Source organism: Pectinophora gossypiella, chromosome Z, assembly GCF_024362695.1.
Source record: "Pectinophora gossypiella chromosome Z, ilPecGoss1.1, whole genome shotgun sequence".
In the NCBI taxonomy this organism is placed as follows: domain Eukaryota; kingdom Metazoa; phylum Arthropoda; class Insecta; order Lepidoptera; family Gelechiidae; genus Pectinophora; species Pectinophora gossypiella.
Window position 1 is genome coordinate 27,382,950 of NC_065433.1, and position 21,071 is coordinate 27,404,020.

The 21,071-nt window shown below is 40.6% G+C and overlaps 1 protein-coding gene across 1 annotated transcript in view; it reads right to left on the reverse strand.

Moving 5' to 3' along the window:
- Positions 1-17,583: 17,583 nt before the first annotated feature.
- LOC126380310 (protein masquerade) overlaps positions 17,584-21,071 on the reverse strand; it is a 70,789-nt gene continuing 67,301 nt past the window's right edge. Inside the window, exons 11-14 of the mRNA XM_050029639.1 lie at positions 20,544-20,731; positions 19,199-19,288; positions 18,650-18,804; positions 17,584-17,968 (exon numbers count right to left, since the gene is read on the reverse strand). Coding sequence (XP_049885596.1) covers positions 17,801-17,968; positions 18,650-18,804; positions 19,199-19,288; positions 20,544-20,731 — 601 coding nt within the window. The 3' untranslated portion in view covers positions 17,584-17,800. The remainder of the gene's footprint in view (positions 17,969-18,649; positions 18,805-19,198; positions 19,289-20,543; positions 20,732-21,071) is intronic.

Sequence of the window (21,071 nt, forward strand, 5' to 3'; positions counted from 1 at the left end):
AATAGAATGCACTGTAGAGGTATATTGAACAGGAATAGTAGCATTACCTATCATGTACTTTAGAACCCTGCCGCACTTATTACCCTGCCGCCAAATAGGCATTTAATGAGACTTACAGTTAAATTTTTCAAAAAAGTTAATGTGACATGGTATCAAAGTGTATACATTTATTAATACTTACTAGTCACCGTACACCCCTGCGAGGTACGCACCTCCGGTCCCTGGGGTAACTAGCGAGGTGTCCAGTTGATTCGAACAGGACATGTTTAGATTAGATACTCTGTGGCATGCAAAGCGCAGGATTGGCACGGGGTGTGTGTGACGTCTGGTGGTGAGCGAGATTTAATTAACGGGAAACCGTGGGCTGCGCGGGATCACCAGTCGCCCGGAGCAGGGGTCGCGCCCCACCACCCTGCTACACTAGCGGCGAACAGCGTGATGCCATACCACCAGGAGTCGGTTTCCTCGTGAAAATTTTTGACTACCTTTAAGTTTTGTTCGTTACGTTGCAACTTATTTCCCGCCAAATGCAACAAAGCTGCACCAACGCGGCCCGAAACCTAACGACCGCTATGAAATTTTAAACTGGCAAAAGCGAACGCGATTATTATTCTTAAACACCGACTAATAAATAAAAATTCCCCAAACAGGAATTTCATCAAAACTTTTTACTGGGCGCAATTTTGGGAACGCGCGATCGTCATTTGGAATCGAAGGCAGGAAAAACTACAAAATGGCGGGCGCGGGCCGATGCAAATTGCACGTGGAAAAAGTGGACGCGGGTAAAAAGCGAGGAACTCATAGTATTTCATCGTCGTCGCCGGTTATTGAGCGGGGTTGCGGTTTTTGCGTAGATTCCCGCGGGCCGGCTCGCGGGTTTTTGCCGCGCTGGGAAGCTACTGCCGCCGCGCGACGCAAAAACCGCCGCCCGCCGACCGACCCGCAAAAACATTGCCACATACAGACGGAATTAATGCGGCGACTCTTTTAATTTTCTTCAAGAAAGCGCGGGAGGAAATGGTGTAATGAGTGTTGCCAGACGCAAAAACTATTTGTGTAATGACGTCGCTCATTTATCCGGCTCGTTCTTGCGAGCTGCGTAAAGAAATCGTGTGCTCCCTTGAGCGTTGTAGTTCCGAGCGGTTCCAATAAAGACTCTTTTAAGGTGTCGCCTGCAAAACACAAATGAACATTGTAATTATTGTACGACAACTGACTACTCCATTACACCTGCAAACATTTCACGGCAAATAATTTCATTTCAACTGCACTTTGCATTCCGCGGGTCTGTCAACTGCATGTACCTAGGTATGGCATTCCAATCTCGGGTAATTCAATTAACATTGGCACACGATACAAATAGCAGCAAATTCTAAAAAGACCTCAGTCTGGGAATCGAGAATTAATAAGATTATGATTGGAGAATAAGATTATGGAAGTGAGGGTTAGGTACATATACAGGGTGTTAGTGACATCGTAACGAATACTGAGGGGGATGATTCAGACCATGATTCTGAGTTAATATCAAGTGGAATTTTTCGTCGCAAAATTCATGTTTTTTTTTAAAAATTATTTTCAATTCTATACTTTTGCGAAGGAAAATTCTACTTGATATTAACTCAGAATAATCAGCTGTTTCATCCCCCTTAGTATTCGTTACGATGTCACTTACACCCCACACAATACATACGGTAGCCATACAAGTGGGTATGGGTGTTAGTGACACCGTAACGAATACTGAGCGGGATGGTTCAGACCATGATTCTGAGTTGATATCAAGTGGAATTTTCAGTCTGAATATTCCTGAAATTTTTTGTGTTTTTTTAATTATTTTCAATTCCATACTTTTGCGACGGAAAATTCCACTTGATATCATCTCAGAATCATGGCCTCAATCACCCCTCAAAGTTTTTGTTACGATGTCACTAACACCCTGTATATTGGTAAAGGCTGGTCGGTGGAGGAGGTGGGTCAAAATTGCATTGATTATTAACTCCGACGTCTGATGACAATATCACGCTGGTGCATGTCGCCGAATATTACGCTCCATTATTGCGTCGCGTCTGCCACGCGCGGTTACTTAGGTTCATTAGGTACCTTGCGTACGGTGTCGATACCTTTCCCGACCCCGCAGGCGTAGTCGACAATTTCCCTCATTCAGAGCTTATCGCTATCGGCCCACTAGGGTCGATTAATTCTTTCAAATATAATCCTCTCAAACACCCTGAGCAGAGATTCGCTTCGCGTCCAACCCAGTTATGTGTTATTTCGTGTTTTGTTTTATATTCGTTACTGTGTTTTATAATAAGTAACCGTTTCTTAGTCTGTTGTCTTAAATTTGAGAACCCTGAGCGCTCCCCAATTGTCTGGCCAAGTAGTTTGTGCTGAATCTACAATAATTCACATCAAAAATACATGTTCACGCCCAAATTATACAAAGGTAGGGCCACAAGTAATCAGAAAACAATTCGCAGCCAAGAAGGTCTCAGGATTGTTTGATTATAATACCTAATTTGAAAATTAGTCGTTAAGGACGTGGGCCTTAGAAAGCAAGGCTTTGACCCTCGCTCTGGGTCTTACTTGGCTAATAGGTTGTCCGTGGCAATCCACCGCGGTAACTCTGCTAGTGTCATGGGCACTTTTGGGCCGAGTTAGTCACGGAGTGGGTTCTAGATTAAAAAAGTAATTTTAAGTTAGGTTATTTGACGACTTTTTTGTAATACTTGAGAAATTCAGATATTTATGACAAGATAATGCGGTACTTAATTTTCCTGTATCAAAAGGTTGCCTGGAAGAAATTGCTGCATGAGCATGAAGGCCGCGTGTTGTGCTTTTCTGTAAAAGAAAAATTGAAAATCTTATATACTTCCTGGTCGAAGTATAAGTTTCTAATAAGATTGTACCTACTGTAGGGTGCGTTTGACCTTGAGACTAACGAAATGGGGTCGCGACCCTCCACTAGAAAATCAAGGTCGCCGTCTGGAAGAATCTAATAGGACTACTCCCCTCATAACTAGAGGTGTTACGGAGCCCCGTAACTATCGAAACTATCGGATATCCGAAATAAAAAAAAAACCGGTCAAGTGCGTGTTTGACTCACGGATCGAAGGATCCGGGTTCTGAGTTGTAATCGCGAAAACAAATGTTTTTTTTCTATGATGGAACGACAAATTGATGATTTTCCTTTACGTGTGCTGTAAGACCTTCATTCTTGCCAAAATTCTAGGTCTCCGGAAAGTACCTAACCCCTTGAGTCTTTCTTACCCTACAAAATGTATGAAATTAAGGCTAATATGACCGTATCTGTGCACTACGGTCACGAGTACTAATACGTATACACTTTGAAACCAGATCACATTAACTTTTTTTGCAAATGAAACCGTAAGTCTCATTAAATGTTAAATTATGATAGTGCGACAAGGTTCTAAAGTGGGTACGTGATATTGCTCATGACTGTACCGACGACATAAGTTTATCTCCCTAGCGTTATCTCGTTTTTCACGGAGTTCCTTTACCTAACCTGAAGATTAGACAGGTGCGGTTTTTTTTACAAAAGGGACTGACCTTCCAACCCGAAGGGAAAACCAGCCCAATACAGGTTAGGTCACATGCCTCCGAAAACATATTTCTCTGGTATGTGGGTTTCTTCACGACGTTTTCCTTCGCTGCTGAGCACGTGATAAATATTTAAGATACAAACATAAATTCGAAAACAAATTCGAATATCATTGATATAGGCCAAACGAATACCAACACTGATTCGAACCTGCAATCTCACAATGAGAATCAAGCGTTCTTCCTACTGGAGTACCACGGCTCTCCTCAACGGAAAAAATAAGTATTGAATGTTCATTTAAACTTGATACCTTCAACCGTTCACGAGAAAAAGGATCTTGACAGTCAGACGGACGGGCAAAAAATGTTCCTCTTAAAGAAGATCTGGGAGGTTAAAATGGCCACATCGAAGCAATTCATCTAAGAAAGCAATATTGCAATTTGACATTTGTTCACATAAAAGTAGGTGCGTAATGCTAACGAATGTCAAATAGCAATTTGCTTTCTTAGATTAATTGTTTCGATGTGGCCTTTTTAACCCCCCCTGTTTTTCTTTTTGAGGAAAAATCCGAAAATGAGTCTCTAATTGATATGAAAGTTTCGGATACGAGCGGTATCTTGAGATACGTTAGATAGGTTTTTGTTTCTGTTTGGATGAATCGGCACCGCGTCCTCTGTTTAGTTTTTTTTTTCTGATGCTTCGTAGTTACGACCTCCACGTACCTAGTTTACTTAATTAAAGTACAATATTACATTTTTGACTCACATACATCATCATCAGCCCATTAACGTCCCCACTGCTGGGGCACGGGCCTTCCCTATGGATGGATCGGGCCTTAAACCATCACGCGGGCCCAGTGCGGATTGATGGTTATTAACGACTGCTAATGCAGCCGGGACCAACGGCTTAACGTGCCTTCCGAAGCACGGAGGAGCTCGAGATGAAAACTTTTTGTGGTCACCCATCATATGACCGGCCTTTGCGAAAGTTGCTTAACGTCAACAATCGCAGACCGAGCGCGTTTACCGCTGCGCCACCGAGCTCCTCACTCACATACATACATAAACATAAATAGCCTATATACTATACCACTGCTGGGCACAGGCCTTCCCTCAATCAACCGGAGGGGGTATGGAGCATACTCCACCACGCTGCTCTACTGCAGGTTGGTGGAGGTATTATTACGGCTAATCGGCTTAACGTGCCCTCCGAAACACGGAATCAACTGATTTTTTCAGACAATCTGGTGATTCAAGCCTGTAAAGTCCTTACCAAACAAAGGACAGTCTGACAAAGTAATTTCGACGATGTCCCCATCGGGAATTGAACCTGGACCTAACGCTCTAAACACTAGACCACGGCTGTTTCTAGTAGGTTATTGGATACATAGTCTATTTGAAGCTCGAGCCCTGACTGTGCGGTGCAGAAATCAATACAGCGAAGCCTCGCTTCACTAAATATGATATCCGGGATGCAGCGGCGAGGGCTCGGAACAATTTGATTAAATCCAAAGCGTTTTATTTGGCATAAAATAATTATGTGGGGTAGTTTGGAGGACACCCAATTAAAAGAAAGTTGTACTTTTTATTTTATGTGAGTAACGATCAGCAATATGATACGTGTTGTGAGTGTTGTGGCATAGTAAAATGTTATTGTTAGAGACCAACGCCTATTCATATTTTACTAGCACGCTACCGGTCAGCGATAATTTCTTATTTGTTTTCGTAGGCGTTATTTCCACAGCACATTCTTCTAAAAGCAGTGGTTAAATATGTCAATGGTCTTGTACATGGAACTCAAATTGTTGGCGAGGAGTGGGTGTATTGTATTATACTATAACCTACCCTTTTGGGGATAAGGCGTGATTCTATGTTATGTTTTGTTACAAACGAATAATAGGCGGTGTTATTGCTAAACAGCAATTTCTGCCAGGCAATCTTAGAGTGAATGAACTCAATATATATTCGTTTTGTAATAAATCAGGTAAACAAGTTTTTTTTTTATTAATTAGTGTCTTCATCGTCTTCCTAGCACTTTCCTATTTTTCACAGGGTCCGCTTGCCTAACCTTAAGATTTGACAGGTCAGGTTTTACAGACGCGACTGTCTGTCTGACCCTCCGACCCGCGAAGGAAAAACCAGCCCAATACAGTTTAGGCCACATATCTCCAAGAAATGCATTTCTCGGGAATTTGGGTTTCCTCACAATGTTTTTCCTTCGTGATAATAATTTATGATCCAAACATGAATTTGAAAACAAATTCGACTATCATTGGTAGGTCTGTGCTGGATTTGAACCTGCGACCTGAAAGTGAGTGGCACCACGGCTCTTAATAATGAGTGCATAAACAATCATGACTGTTTCCCTTTGTTAGAAACAAAGGTTAATTGGATAAATAGATAGATAATTCCTTATTCTATGTAATGTAAGTCATACCTGTAATTTTCTTATCCGCCGAAAATAAATGTGACGGGTAAACGGCAGGCATACAAATTATGGAACACATGTCAATTTTAGGCAGGAATTTAAAAGTGTTGAAAATAAATATTGTTGCTTTTTACCTCAAAAACATCAGTTTTTTTTCCGGATATTTAGGAGGTGTCATAAAGAAGACAAATCAAATTAGTTCCTCAGAAGCTTTCTTATTTTCCCGTTACTTAGTTATACAGGGTGTTAGTGACATCGCAACGAAAAGTTTGAGGGGTGATTCAGACTATGATTTTGAGTTGATATCTAGTGGAATTTTCCGTCGCAAAAGTATAACTGGCACAAAAATTTCCATGACTTTTCCGACAAGCAATTCCACTTGATATCAAATCAGAATCGTGAGCCGAATCATCCCTCTCAGTATTCTAACTAACACCCTCTATAATCAAAGTCAATAAGGCATAATATGTACAGTCACGAGTACTAATATGTATACACTTTGAAACCATGTCGCATTAACTTTTGACAAATTAAACCGTTAATCTTATTAAATGTCAAATATGATAGTTCGACAGGGTTCTAAAGTGGGTAGATGATATTGCTCATGACTATATAATATACAGAAGTTTTTTTAAATAACACAAGGGCATAAAGGTTAGTAACTTTCTTATTATGCTAGTTATTAAAGTAAGTAATTACATTTTTTTAGTGGTAGACAAGAGAGTAGGTATTTACCATCTTTCAATACGTTTAGAATTACAAAAGTTATGAGACTTTAAATATCAAGAAATTATTTTTGTTTCTCCTGAAAACCTGTCATTTGTCCCTTACGTCAATTGAAATTTCCAGCTTTTTTTTTGACGTGACTTATTGTAGATTTGCCGCAGATGGCATTAACTACTTGGCCGGACAAATGGGGAGCGCTGAAGGCTCTCACCCGGTAAGAAATTTCCAGCGACGATATGTAGTATGTATGAAAATTAAAGTAATCTTATCATAAAAAAAAAAACAATTAATTTATTGCCCAAAAGAAATTCCGTGACTTGGTTTATTTTTAGTTAGACGTTTTATGTTAGAAGCTTTAAAAATACATGTTTCGTAAGTTTCGTTTCGTGCTTGAAAGAAAAATTTGGACTTTTGTAAGACTTTTGTATGTTTTCACCACAGTAAACATTTTACAAGTGTGGCAGCTTAAAAGTTACACTTATTTACGCTTTTTTTTTTTATAACGCCCACTTATGCCCCTGTAACAGCCTCCGTGGTCTAGTGGTTAGAGCGTTAGGCTCACGATCTGGAGGTACGGGTTCGATTCCCGATGGGGACATTGTCGAAATCACTTTGTGAGACTGTCCTTTGTTTGGTAAGGACTTTTCAGGCTTGAATCACCTGATTGTCCGAAAAAGTAAGATGATTCCGTGCTTCGGAGGGCACGTTAAGCCGTTGGTCCCGGCTATTAGCCGTAAAAACACCTCCACCAACCCGCAGTGGAGCAGCGTGGTGGAGTATGCTCCATACCCCCTCCGGTTGATTGAGGGGAGGCCTGTGCCCAGCAGTGGGACGTATATAGGCAGTTTATGTTATTATGCCCCTGTGCCGTGGTTTTTCTTACAGCTTCTTTTCCACTGCTATACAGGTTGGTTAGCATACACACGCTGCTCCATTGCGGGTGGAGGTGTTTTACGGCTAATAGTCGGAACCAACGGCTTAGCGTGTCCTCCGAAGCACGGTATCATCTTAGTTTTTTGGACAATCAAGTGATTCAAACCTGTAATATCCTTACCAAACAAAGGACAGTCTCACAAAGTTTTTCGACAATGTCCCCGTCGTGAATCGAACCCGGAACATCAGGTCCTTAGTCTAACTTTCTAACCACTAGACCACGGAGGCAGTCGTTTCCCTAATCAGAACGTATAATTTACTGGGTAATTCACTCTTCAGGAAGTTTGCGGCACTGTCGAGCATCGTGGGTGCTATGTTCAACAATAACTGATTACTTAGCTAAAACCAAATTCGACGGTCGATATCCGACCGCGTCAAATATTGTTATCAAATTCAATTTTTTCACTTTTACATAATAAAAGTCTCATCCGCCTTAAACTGCTGCAGCTTTTTACAACCGGCATAGCCGGGGAAAAGAAGCTGCGAGAAAAACCTCAGCACAGTGCCCTAGAAAGATAGTGCCGTTCTTAAAAGAAAACATAAAATATAATTATACAATTTAGTAATTTGGCTGCCCTAATATCAGTTCCCAGATAGCTAATCCCATGCATTCATACCTTCCAGATAATCACCAATCTTATAATAACCTTTTTAAAAAAGTTTATTTTTAATAATAAAACTTTAAAAAAAAATAAGGTTGTGAGAAGCTGCAGTAGTTTTAGGCGGATCAGACGTTCGTTGTGTAAAAAATGACGATTCAAAGTGTAACGATGTTACCTACTGAAAAAGATATTTTTGAATTTTGAATTGGTAAGTAGATGCCATTAACATCACTTGGCGCCGGTAAACATGCTCATGTCGCGCCGTTCCCATATAATATGACAGGATTGAATAGAAATTACTATATAAATTACACAGTAACAATCATTTAAAATGTAGACAGTCGTGCAACACCTCCAGCGACATATATCGCGGGATATTAGACAATGCCATGTGTGCTATTTTCGAGAGTTTACAGGACCGAAAAAACGGCTTGAAGGGCCTATACCCAATTTCTTTTTTCGACGTAACTCATTGTAGGTTTGCCTCAGACGGTGTCAACTACTTGGCTGGGCAAATGGGGAGCGCTGAGGGCGCTCACCCGATAACCTATACCCAGGCGGGGGTGGATACAAGCCCGTGTTGGTCGTGGTACACCTCGTTAGTTCACCTAGGTACTTTCCTTTTTATAAAAAAATAATCGCAAAAACGTATAGTTGGTGGTTTAACTCTGAAAAATCTTAGTTATAAAAATAAAATTGATGTAACATTTTTTTATTGGTAGTCTACATAGGCAGACCATAGGCATTGGTAGACTTTTTGTAATTATTTCTTTTTATTTTGGTGCAATAAAGTGTATTTGTATTGTATTGTATTGTGAACTGACGAGGTGTACCACGACCAACACGGGGGTACAAGCAGAGTAGAGCTAGATAGTGTTGGGTAGGTACATCATCATCACATCATCACCAGCCCATTAACGTCCCCACTGCTGGGGCACGGGCCTTCCCTATGGATGGATAGGGAGATCGGGCTTTAAACCATCACGCGGGCCCAGTGCGGATTGGTGGTTATTAGCGACTGCTGCCGGGACCAACGGCTTAACGTGCCTTCCGAAGCACGGAGGAGCTCGATATGAAAACTTTTTTTTTGTGGTCACCCATCCTATGAGCGGCCTTTGCGAAAGTTGCTTAACTTCAACAATCGCAGACCGAGCGCGTTTACCGCTGCGCCACCGAGCTCCTCCACAACATACATAGGTAGGTATATTGGGGATGTAAGTAATATCTCCTCAGCTGCGTCACTGGAATATTATCTGTACGGTTCCATAATTTCCACATCGCCACTTCTGTAAAACTTTGTACAAGCTTCTAGAAGGTGACACGTGACTAGCCTGCGTGACTTTCCACTTAAATATTCACAAACAACCAGCGTCTTGTAAGTAATCTTGTTGGCAAATAAACTGGTAAAGGTCATTTCAAAACAAAAGTATCACGTTTTTTCATTATTTTTATTAGCAAACAGACAAAGTACATACATTTCCAGGAGGCTAGGAGTGATTTAACAACTAGTTGCTATGTTAATTAAATGTACACGTGAAATATTATATATAAGATACTCAGTTTCTAGGACGACGCCTACAAGGGTCTTCGAAAAATCAATAACAGCTGATTAAACATAAGTACTTTTGATATAAATCTACACAAATTAATAACAAATAGACCTATGAATCTACGACTTCTGCATGCTGTGCCTGGTTCTATAGAATCGATGTACTGTGAAACCTGCCATGACTAAAATTCTACACACTGAAAGACATTTCCTCAAATGCCGCGCGCGCTAATCTAATGCTAGCGTCACAGGTAGGCCTGTTTATGAACAAGCGGTGCGTCACGCGTTTAATTCAAACATATGGCATTGTATGAGAGCGTTCACGCTGAAGCGTTATCATGTGCGGTTGTGCGCCACATTTCCATAATCGTGGCCTGAGCGTCAGTCTGCGGCTGTGTGTACTTTTTATTTTCACAATAACTCGGACACCGCACGTCAGAAGAAGAGTTTCATACAAAGAGAACATATGCGTAGCGTCGACGCTACAATGATTGCGTCGTCAGGGGCGTGTCGCGTAGGGGTTGTCACCCTATTACTTAGCGAACTTAGCGTCTACAAAAAACACGGAAATCGACGGTGCAGCCAATTCAACAGTCAAATCGTAAAGCTCTACTTGTTGAACTTTCCATCCCGTCGGCGAGGGTGGGCCTGGGAGCCCCGGTCTCGGGTCGAAGCCCCGGCTGTCGACAGCCCCGCAACAAGTGGCTTACTTCCCCACAAGTAAGTACCAACGGGCACTGAAAGTTTCAGTCCACGGATAAGTATTTAGCTGAATGACATCTTGGTCCGTTCGATTCTTATGTTCTAAAATGTTATATTCTTCTATGTACTGAATATTAATATTTTTTAGAAGATAATAAATTATCAGATTTTTTATATAAAGAATAATTAATGTATGTTTTATTTTTTGTGGAATTATAGGAATATTTTAACACATTTTAGGTTTTTATGTTCATAAATATTTATTTACTTATTTTATTTTCTTTGTATATATTTTTCGTATTAAACAAAAAACAAAGGAATCGAGCAACCCAATCGAACCCAGCTACATGAGAAGAAATATTTACACTATAACTAAAGGATATGCGGTAGCCAACTAAAAGTTATACTTCGGACAAATAATTATGGCTTGAAATCCAATGGAAACATAATTAACTTACCGTGCTATACAACAACTTTATTTGCCAATTTTCTGAAAATTCATGAGTGAATTTACAGTCTCCGATCAGATAAAATATCAGCAAGTGCTGAAACAGGGATTAAAGAAAAAGAAATACAGAAAATATTTCAATTAATAAAACTTCGTCATACTGTAAACAGATTTCTCCCTTTCTACGAAATAAAATGCTTCGCGCTGTGAGGGGGGGAGTAACGGGTGGTATTCATCTCCCGCCACCCGTCCCCCTTGCCCCACCTCCCGTCCCATCAAACCCGACCACCAATAAACTGATGCTTGTTGACAGCAAGCTGCAGTGGCAGGTGACGGGTGGTTGGTGGTCGCCACCCCAGCCTCCTCACCTGAAGCTTAAAGGTTGCAGCACACTACAAATAAGCCCGCTCGGCGATTATATGTAACACTCTTGATATCTTGTCATCTTCGTGCTTTGCGTGTATAGAGAGAACCTCTTCTTCTATCGTGTGGGTTGTGAGCTGGAATAACAACCTCATCAACCCTGGTGTCCGGGTTACTATTGAGCCGCGAAAGGCCCCTGACTTGGCTCATATAACAACTACTTACTTACATGAGTAAGTAGGAACCGGGACCAACGGCTTAACGTGCATTCCGAAGCGCGGATTATCGGACAGAGAGAATGTCGTGCACACATAATTTAATCGTACTTTTTACATGTACTTACTTAATAGCCATATGCACATAACATTGCGCACACTTAATAACAAAAGAGTTTTAAAAATGATTTTCATTTGTATAACACGGCAATTATTAAAAAAACATAGCCTTAGGATTTCGTATCAACAGTGGCTGCAAGTTGTCTTTGATTACTTGTGGCTCTGCCCACTCCATTTGGGATTACGGGCGTGAGTTTATGTATGTATGTATGTATGTATAGCCTTCCGTTTCTAATATAGAATAAATTACTAAAAACTAAACATGTACGATGTATAATAAAAATAATAGTTATTGTTTGGTTTTTCGTACTAAAACTAAAATCTGCTCTACATTATTAATCTCCTACTGCAAATTTCCGGTTCAATATATTTAGTTTAGAAAACTGTTGGCATCAGAAGAAATGCCGTTTTAATCAAATATAATTTACCATAAGAAAAACGAAGCGCAAGTTTTAGGGTGGTATTAATAAACTAATCTCAGCTTCGAGACTGCCCACAAGATCATGTCAATGTGACAGTTCTCATATAAAATCAGAAACTTGAGCACGATCTTGAGGGCAGTCTCAGCTGAGATTCGTTTATTAATACCACCCTTAGAAGAGAACTTGCAGCTCTGTACTTGGTATCGAGGGTTAAGATATACTTTAACCGGGAGACAGGTTAGCAACGCAGGGTCCATACCTAATATAATATAATATATGATAGCACGACAGCAAAATATTGAAAATCTAAATATTATATTAACTGTAAACAACACGTGCGGCTAGCAAACAAACAACACCTGCACTTGTTTACGACACACGTGCAAGGTACGGTAGTGGGGACAGCCCTTATAAGACGGCGAGCCGCATGAGTACCATTCTTGTGTCGAACTCCGTACAGAGAACATCCAATAAAAGTAATCTGTGACAGTGAGCCATCGTTTAACTGGCGCTAAGCGTCCTCCACAAAGGTCCCTGTTACCTTGGGATCCGAGTACAGTACTCGTGTTCTAACATATTATGAACAATAATGTTGGTTGAAAACAATACGAACTACTATTATTTACTCGAACACAATATATATTTGGACACTGTCCGTTTTTCTCTGGCAATTTAGACACCATCAAATTATTGACGCTGTTTAGTACAGTCGGATCTTCTCTTATCGAGTGGGTTGTGAGGTGGATTACCAACCCCATCAACCCTGGTGTCAGGGTTACTATTGAATCGCCAAAGGCCCTTGACATGACTCATGTAACGACTACTTACATCAGTAAGTAGTAACCGGGACCAACAGCTTAACGTGCCTTCCCATGCACGTCTGATACAATCATCTTACTTTCGGACAATCAGGTGATCAGCTTGTAATGTCCTAACCAAACTAGGGATCACAATGTGATTTTTGTGACATGTCTCCACCGGTATTGAACCCGGGACCTCCGGATCGTGAGCCCTACGCTCAAACCACTGGACCACAGAGGCCGTTAGAACAATCGGATGAAAAAGTCTTAAAATACATTGGTTGATATCACCTACGGCAACCCGCAGTGGAGCAGCGAGGAGTATGATCCATACCCCCTCCAGTTGATAGAGGGGAGGCCTGTGCCCAGCAGTGGGATGTACAAAGGCTGTTTATGTTTATGTGATATACGTATAATGAATAGATACATTTTGCTGGCGGTGAGTCAGAGAAAAACGAATGAGAGAGAACTATCTATACAAATAATGGACCATCTATTCAGCGCTTTTGCAGTCGGTACTGCACTTGAGAAAATCCTCCTGTGCGTTTGTTACATAAGGTATATAATAAAAACGGAATACCGTTAAAAACTCCTTTTTTTAGTCTGGGTGCAAGATGGCTTTCTTTGTAGGAATTAAGGTAAATATTAGGATTTGTATATCTAACTGTAGGGATCAGGTACTAAACAGTTTTTTCATCGTTATTCGAATAGTCTTTCAGTTCTGACGTTGTGTCCTAATATATTTGTGCCCGAGACGTAAGCAACTTAATAAACAACCGCCCAATATCGAGATGTACGGTCACGAGCATTAATATGTATACACTTTGGTACCATGTCACATTAACTTTTTTGACAAATTGAACTGTAAGTCTCACTAAATCAAATAATATGGATACATTATATTGCTCATGACTGTAATAACATCATCATCTGTCATAACATGTTTTCCCCTTTTGTTTCGTACACTCACATGTTATAGCATTACCCGCTAGTGGAGAGTAAACCTTACGATCTATCAGTTTACAATTTCCCCCGAATGCCTATATTTAGCGCTTCCATGAAGTCTAGCCTCCCGTTGCCTAGCAACCCCCTGCAGGGAGGTGGCCCGGGCAAAGCAAAGGTTACAACGCGTATGGCATTACCTCTAGTGATGGACTGTTGCATAGACAAATAATAGAAAATACTCGGTAAAGATTTTGCAATGAGGTTAAAAACTAAAAGCTTACCCGTAGGTGGCAGCACTGTTGAGTGTTCCTAAATTTTGACAGTTCTCCATACTGTCCAGCTTAAATTCGTGATGAATTGCTATAAAATGTGACACAACGTGTAGTGTATCCCATCTGAAGGATGAAATTACGACAAAGAAAAGCCATCAGTTGGTTGGTTGAAGTTTTATTCTTTCCGATCTTTAGAGAGTAAATATAACACTATGATTTTGCAGTTAAACGCTGCGCAAAGAGTTATAGTGTACAAAGAAACCGAAACAATATGTTTGTTTACCTAAATAGTATGGGGAACTGTCAAAGTTTAAGAACACTCAACAGTAGCGACACCTGCTGGGAGAAATAGGCAGTTTTCATCGTCATTAATTACGTCGTGGACATGAAGGTGTTTGCCCTGCAGTCTTGATGGGGAATGCGGAGATTTTACAGATTACCTTTTATTTCGTTGTCAGTGCTTGTTGTTTAACAATTTTGACCTTTAAATTTTAAGACATAAATACTTAATAAGTACTTAATTATTTATCAACAAGACATAATAAAGACTGCCTATGTGTCTGTATGTTATTTGGGCTACATAATAAGTACCTATATTGATATGCAAAGCACGTGTGCCAATCAACTTGTTACCATGAGTAAAAATATTCATTAAAAAATACAGTTTTATAGTAACTATTATTTCATAAAGTATTTCCGGGTGAAAGTGGCGTCAATCCCTAGTAACTACAGATGTTGAACGTGCATTCAACAACTCTACTGCTTGTGCATACCTGTGTGCACAGCACAGCTACACACACACACACTGACAAATCCAGCGAAATGCGTCATATATAATTCACCTTTGGCATTTCACAATTAATTTACTCACTGTGATTTTGCTTTGAGTACAAAGGAATGTCCCAAGTGGATTTTTTATTATTTTAAAGCCATCACCGAACTTTAAGTTTGAGTTAATGAAATATAAAAGTATACCTATTAAGTTTTCAGGGATGAAATGATTTATGTTCAAAATGAAATGAAAAATATGTAAATACAAAAAGAAATGTTTAGGGATTTTATTAATGCTTCACGTGACTAATTGTAGATTTTCCTCTTACATGACTAAGTATACAATATTTTTACAAACATTTTTAAATATTTTTATTTTTATATTTCCTGCTTCAGTCGTTGATATAAGATATAAATAACATGGGATGGATACTACTGGCCTCTGTTTAAACCACGAAACCATATTCCAACACGCTGCTTTCGATTTGGTGGAAGTACCTGGGGTAATACCAACACAGTTGCCGGAACTACGCTTCCACTTGATTGGAAAAAGTGTGAAGAATTCCTTCGAGAAAATAAAATACGTTTAAGAGGTATAAAAGAAGCGTTTATAATTTCTAATCCGAAAACTGTAAAGTAACCAATTCTAAACACAACTTTATTCAAACTGTGGTCAACAATCAGTGTGACAGGCGTTGCAGGGCGGCTGGGGGTAAAATGGAAGTGGATACCAGTTGGGGAAACCAACGAATTGGCAACTGACAATCTAGTTTCCAGTTGCGGTTTTGAAACCGAGCCTGTTGGAGTGCAGCAGCTGAAAACTGTTATTGATCGTTGAAACTCGCAACTAGCATTGCTTTCTATTTGTTTTTGACGTGGCTTGTTGCAGGATTGCCTCCAAACAGCTTTAACAGGTTGATTACTTGGCCGGATTAGTAAATTTTACATTCTTTCGGAACGAAAACGAAGACTAAAGATAATTCCTGATTTAAAATGTACTTAGTCCGCGCCAATGAAGTCCATGGATGGAAATGGAACTAAGGCCGCGGCCGCGGGACTTCTTCCAAGGCGCGGATTACATTTTAAACCTGCGGCCTTTTAGGCAAGTTGTAAACGATTACGAAACGCTAAGGCAAGTTTGTACCGGGTGAGAGTCCTCAGTAAAATTTATCTGGGCAATGAGTCATTTAAAAAGAAAACGGTCGATTTTCAAAATTGATTGCAACTCGGTTAACTCCCCAATATTATCTTGTAATAAGGTGGATTGGCCGCAGATCGCGCAAAGTCGAGAAAAGTGGAATAATCAAGGGGACGCCTTTGGCCAGCAGTGGCCTAGATAAGGTACTTAAGATCACAAGTACGTGGAAACGGGTTAGTGTGGGTAAGTAATATGACGGTCAAAGTTGCCTTGTCTACATAGCGCCTTTGTCTCCCGGCGTTACTTGTTGCTTCGATTCCGAGAGCGTTGCCGCGGTTACCGCCGCCGCCGTCTAGACCGTCGTCGGTTGCCCCGGCAACGTCCGGCCCTCTATCGCATTCACCACGTAATTGCATTGGTTCTGCCCCTTATGCTTTTTACCTTTGACATCAGATTCAGATAATGTTATTTGCACGACTCTCCTGCATTCCCCGTTATTGTACAACCTGTCTGGCCGTAAAATTTTTAAACTCTCTTTACAAAGGCTCTTTGTAGTCAAAGAAAAAGGTCCTTTGCCGCATCAAAGAGCTTTCTGTGCCTTCTAATACTTGATAAGCGAATGATGAAGAACTTATACCGCTTCTCGTATTTTGTATGCAGATTGAAATTGACTTGCCATAGACTACTAAATAATGTAGGTAAGTTTTCGATTAAAGAAAAATATATTCATAAATGGATCTCAGGACATCAGTCATAAAATGGCGGTTATACAATTTTTATCTGCTTACAAAGTACTAGATCCATAAGATTCCTTTTAAATGAATACAAACAATGGTGGGAGAATACGTATAAATTAAATGCCTTCAAAAATAAATTAAAATTAAATACTAAAATAAATAAATTACTTAAATAAACTTAACTAAAACGTGAACATTTATTATTTACATTTTAACTTAAAATTGAAATAAGATCGCAATTTAGATCCTACTATATTATAGTCATAAGAAATAGTTTTGTCTGAAGGAATGGTCTTTGCTTCCATCTATAACACATTACTGTGTTATAAATACTTTGAATAATAATTTAAGTAAATAATATGGGCCTAAATGTCTGTCATTTGGCACAATAGAGGACTTCAAAAGATTTCGACTTTTCAGTTCGAGTTTTTTCTTCCAGTTCGATTGCCACTGTTGCCAGACACTTATTAAGGTTCAGAATATTGACTCGGACAATATTCTGATGTGCATGGCATGCGTGAATAGGCTTAGTTTATAACCTATGGGGTTGACAGGTCAGTAGGTACGCAATAAGTAAACAAAATATTAATCTCGAAAAGAGTGGTGTTACTGCATCGGTAGTTATTGTTACCTTAGCGGCGAATCTCTTCACGTAAATATTGATAGACTCGATGAGTCACTTGACGTAGAGACACGACGGCAAGAAAGTCAACGTCAACAGACTCGACGTCAAGATACTCGACGTCAAGAGACTCGCCGTCAACAGACTCGACGTCAAGAGACTCGCCGTCAACAGACTCGACGTCAAGAGACTTGCCGTAAACAAACTCGTCGTCAAGAGACTCGCCGTCAAGACACGCGCCGTCAACAGACTTGACGTTAGAAAACTCGCCGTCAACAGACTCGACGTCAGAAGACTCGACGTCAACAGAATCGAAGTCAACAGACTCGACGTCAGAAGACTCGCTATGGTTACCTTCGTTCACTACGTCATTGACTCATAAAATAGCAATAACTTTTGCAATTCCAACTCTACCGACTGTACCCCTAAGCTAAAGTAACACGGTCTCGCCGCTATAGGTTGTTGACAGAGATGATCTGGTTGATCCAACCGATGAAGGAAGACACCTTGACGTAGACGCCGGGGACGTCGCGGCGGCCGCAGCCGAAGCCCCACGACACCAGCCCCACCAACTCGTAGAACCCGTCGTCTTGGCACACCAGCGGTCCACCTCCATCGCCCTGGGGGTACAGATATAATAAACAACATTACAGAGTGACATGACTTTACCGCCAATTAGTTGACGCCATTTGCAGTAAATCTACAATAACTAAAGAAAAAAGTAGGGTCACGACTCCTAAGCTCGCTTTATTCTGAATTAAGGTATGTCGTGAGTATGCACTTGAGTATGTATGTGGTATGGGGCGGAAAGCAAGATGGAAACCATTGCCCTATTTTTCCCTAAAAAAGTAGCATGGAGAGTGGTACACCGACATTAGTGATGATGTGAGTATGCATCGTAGTGAAACGCGACGTCAATCCACTCGCCTTAGCGGGAATTGACGTTCAGGGTCGCTGTTTCGCCATAATAGGCTACTCATATAGGATTCTTTTTACGAAACGTCAAAACTAAAGTTTTCTTTTGAGTCTGTCTGGAAATACTGTCCTGTGACCTAATCAATACAAACACTCAATCGAAAAGTAAAAATAAATGTAAACATTTGTGTGTGTGTGTATGAGTGTGTGTAATGAGATGGTTTCCATTTCCAGATTAGCATTTTACAATTTATCTTTGCATGCTTTTTACATGGCAGGTGGTTCGAAGCGCCTGTGTACGTAAGGCTGAAGACAGGGCTTTCTGGCGCGCTTTGGGAGAGGCCTATGTCTAGCAGTGAACTGCAATGAGCTGCTGATGATATTACCTGGCAGGCGTCATTGCCTTCCTCGCCGCCGGCACAGAAGGAGCTGGCTGGCAGGATGAAAATCTTCTCTGTGACAGCATTCACCTTGCGGATGCACTCTGCGTCCGACACGATCGGCAACTCCGCCTCGCGCACGCGCAGAGGGATTGGGCCCGCTATACGAGGAGATAAGTGAAGTTAAAATTTGACAGATTGACATAACTCCCGGCTGTATAATCCCTAATGGAATGGACCACGCTCAGACTAAGATGGAAACAATAAATTTAATCATCAAATAGGCGTCGTGCTTCATTGAAATGGGAATCTCTTACTTCTCTCGTGTGAGTTGTGAGGTGAATGACCGACCTCATCAAGCCTGGTGTCAGGGTTACTATTGAGGCGCCGTAGCCGAGCCCGACTGCTGAACGTGCACTCGCATGCATAATCTTACTTTCGGACAATCGAGTGATCAGTCTGTCAATGTCTTAACCAAACAAGAGATCACGAGGTGATTTTTGTGGTAAATAACCACCGGGATTCGAAATGGGAATGACACAAGTAAGTACTCACTTTCTCCCATATATCCGTATCCAGTGACAGTGCATCGCTTTCCAGCCGCGTGGCTCACTCCCCGCGCGGGCAAGCAGACCAGGCACACGCCTGAAAAAACAAATTTTTAACACGTCCTGGCTTTTTACGGGTTATCACCGGAATAGCGACGGTAGAAAATTGACCACATAACATGTTCACATACTAGTGCTGACTCCAGGGGGGTTAAAATGGCCACATCGAAGCAATTCATCTTAGAAAGCAATATTGCTATTTGACATTTGTTTGCATTGCGCACTTACTTTTATATGCGCAAATGTCAAATTGCGATATTGCTGCCTTAGATGAATTGCTTCGATGTGGCATTTTAACCCTCTAGTACATACCATGTAAGTTTATTTTAAATTATACCTGTCATTTTCTTATCCACCGAAAAGGAAAGAGACTGGTAATTGACAGGCTTAACGTTTATGGAACACACGTCAATTTTATGCAGAAATTTAAAACCCCACCCAAAATTTTATATTGACCAATAAACCGACAAAATTAACTTGACAGCACACGTCAAATGGCTTGCATATCAGCAAGCAATATTGCATTAGCCCGGGATATTCATTTATTTAAGTACTCATTCATTTTAAAATTAACAGTTGACAATCATTATGACGGAGAAGAAAGCGATATTTATAACTTAAAGTAAAATTAGAAGGTATCTGCAGGAATCGGGGCCATTGTCGCCGAAAAGGAAAGCGACGAATGATTGACAGCTCCTAATTTTAGGAAGAATGAGTAAATTAATGTATAACCCGGGCGAATCGAAAAGATATCACGCTGGTATGTAAACCGTTTGACGTGTGCTGCCAACATAATTCTGTCGGGTTATTAGCCAATGCAATTTTTTTATAGGGTTGTTTTAGATTTGTGCTTAAAATTGACATGTGTTCCATAAATTTGATACTTGTCGATTACCCGTCCCTTTCCTTTTCGGCGGATAAGAAAATGACAGGTATAACTTAAAATTAAATTAGGATGTGTCTGCAAGAATCTGTGACAATATGTCGTTTAGTAATAAATAATTGATTCCTACGATTTCGTCCTAAAAGATGTTGTTTAGTTTGATTTGTTTTGTTTAATGATCTTAGTCATGTTTTGTTGTTTAATATGTTGTTTAGTATCTTGTGCAATATCTGGGGTCTGTTTAATAAAACTTACAATTGTAAATTACAATGACAATTTGATGTACATTGCGGAGTGTGTGATCATAAATATTTAGCAGTTTCATATTAGCTACGCAATGTACATCAAATTGTCATTGTAATTTACAATTGTAAGTTTTATTAAACAGGCCCCAGGTGTCAAGACAAACCTTCTTTGAGCTCCGCCTTGCCATGTAACTTAAGCAGCGCGATGTCGTTGTCGAGGGTCTGGCTGTTGTGGTTGTGGTGTATGTACGTTGTGGCCACCCTCAGAGTCTGGGCGCCCGGAGAGCCATACTTCCTGGTCAGATCGTGGTCGCCCACCCGCACGTAGATCGCGTCTCCTGATCGCACAATGCTGGAACAAACTCATAACATAAAACTCTAATGATCCCAATTGGGGCAGCAAAGACCCATTTATGATAAACCAAGTAACATAACATAGCATCACGCTTGTATCCCCAAAGGGGTAGGCAGAGGTGTGCAATTATACACCACGGAAATAACAGACAAATAAATATACCTATTCCGTGTGTTGGAAATATTGCACATGAGATTCGAAACAAATTCAACAATCATTGGTTTAGGCCTGTGCTGGATTCGAACCTGCGACCTCGAAATTGAGAGGCAAGCGTTCTACCAACTGGGCTACCATGGTTTGATTCTATAATGACTAACAACGTTAAATGTTTTTTGTT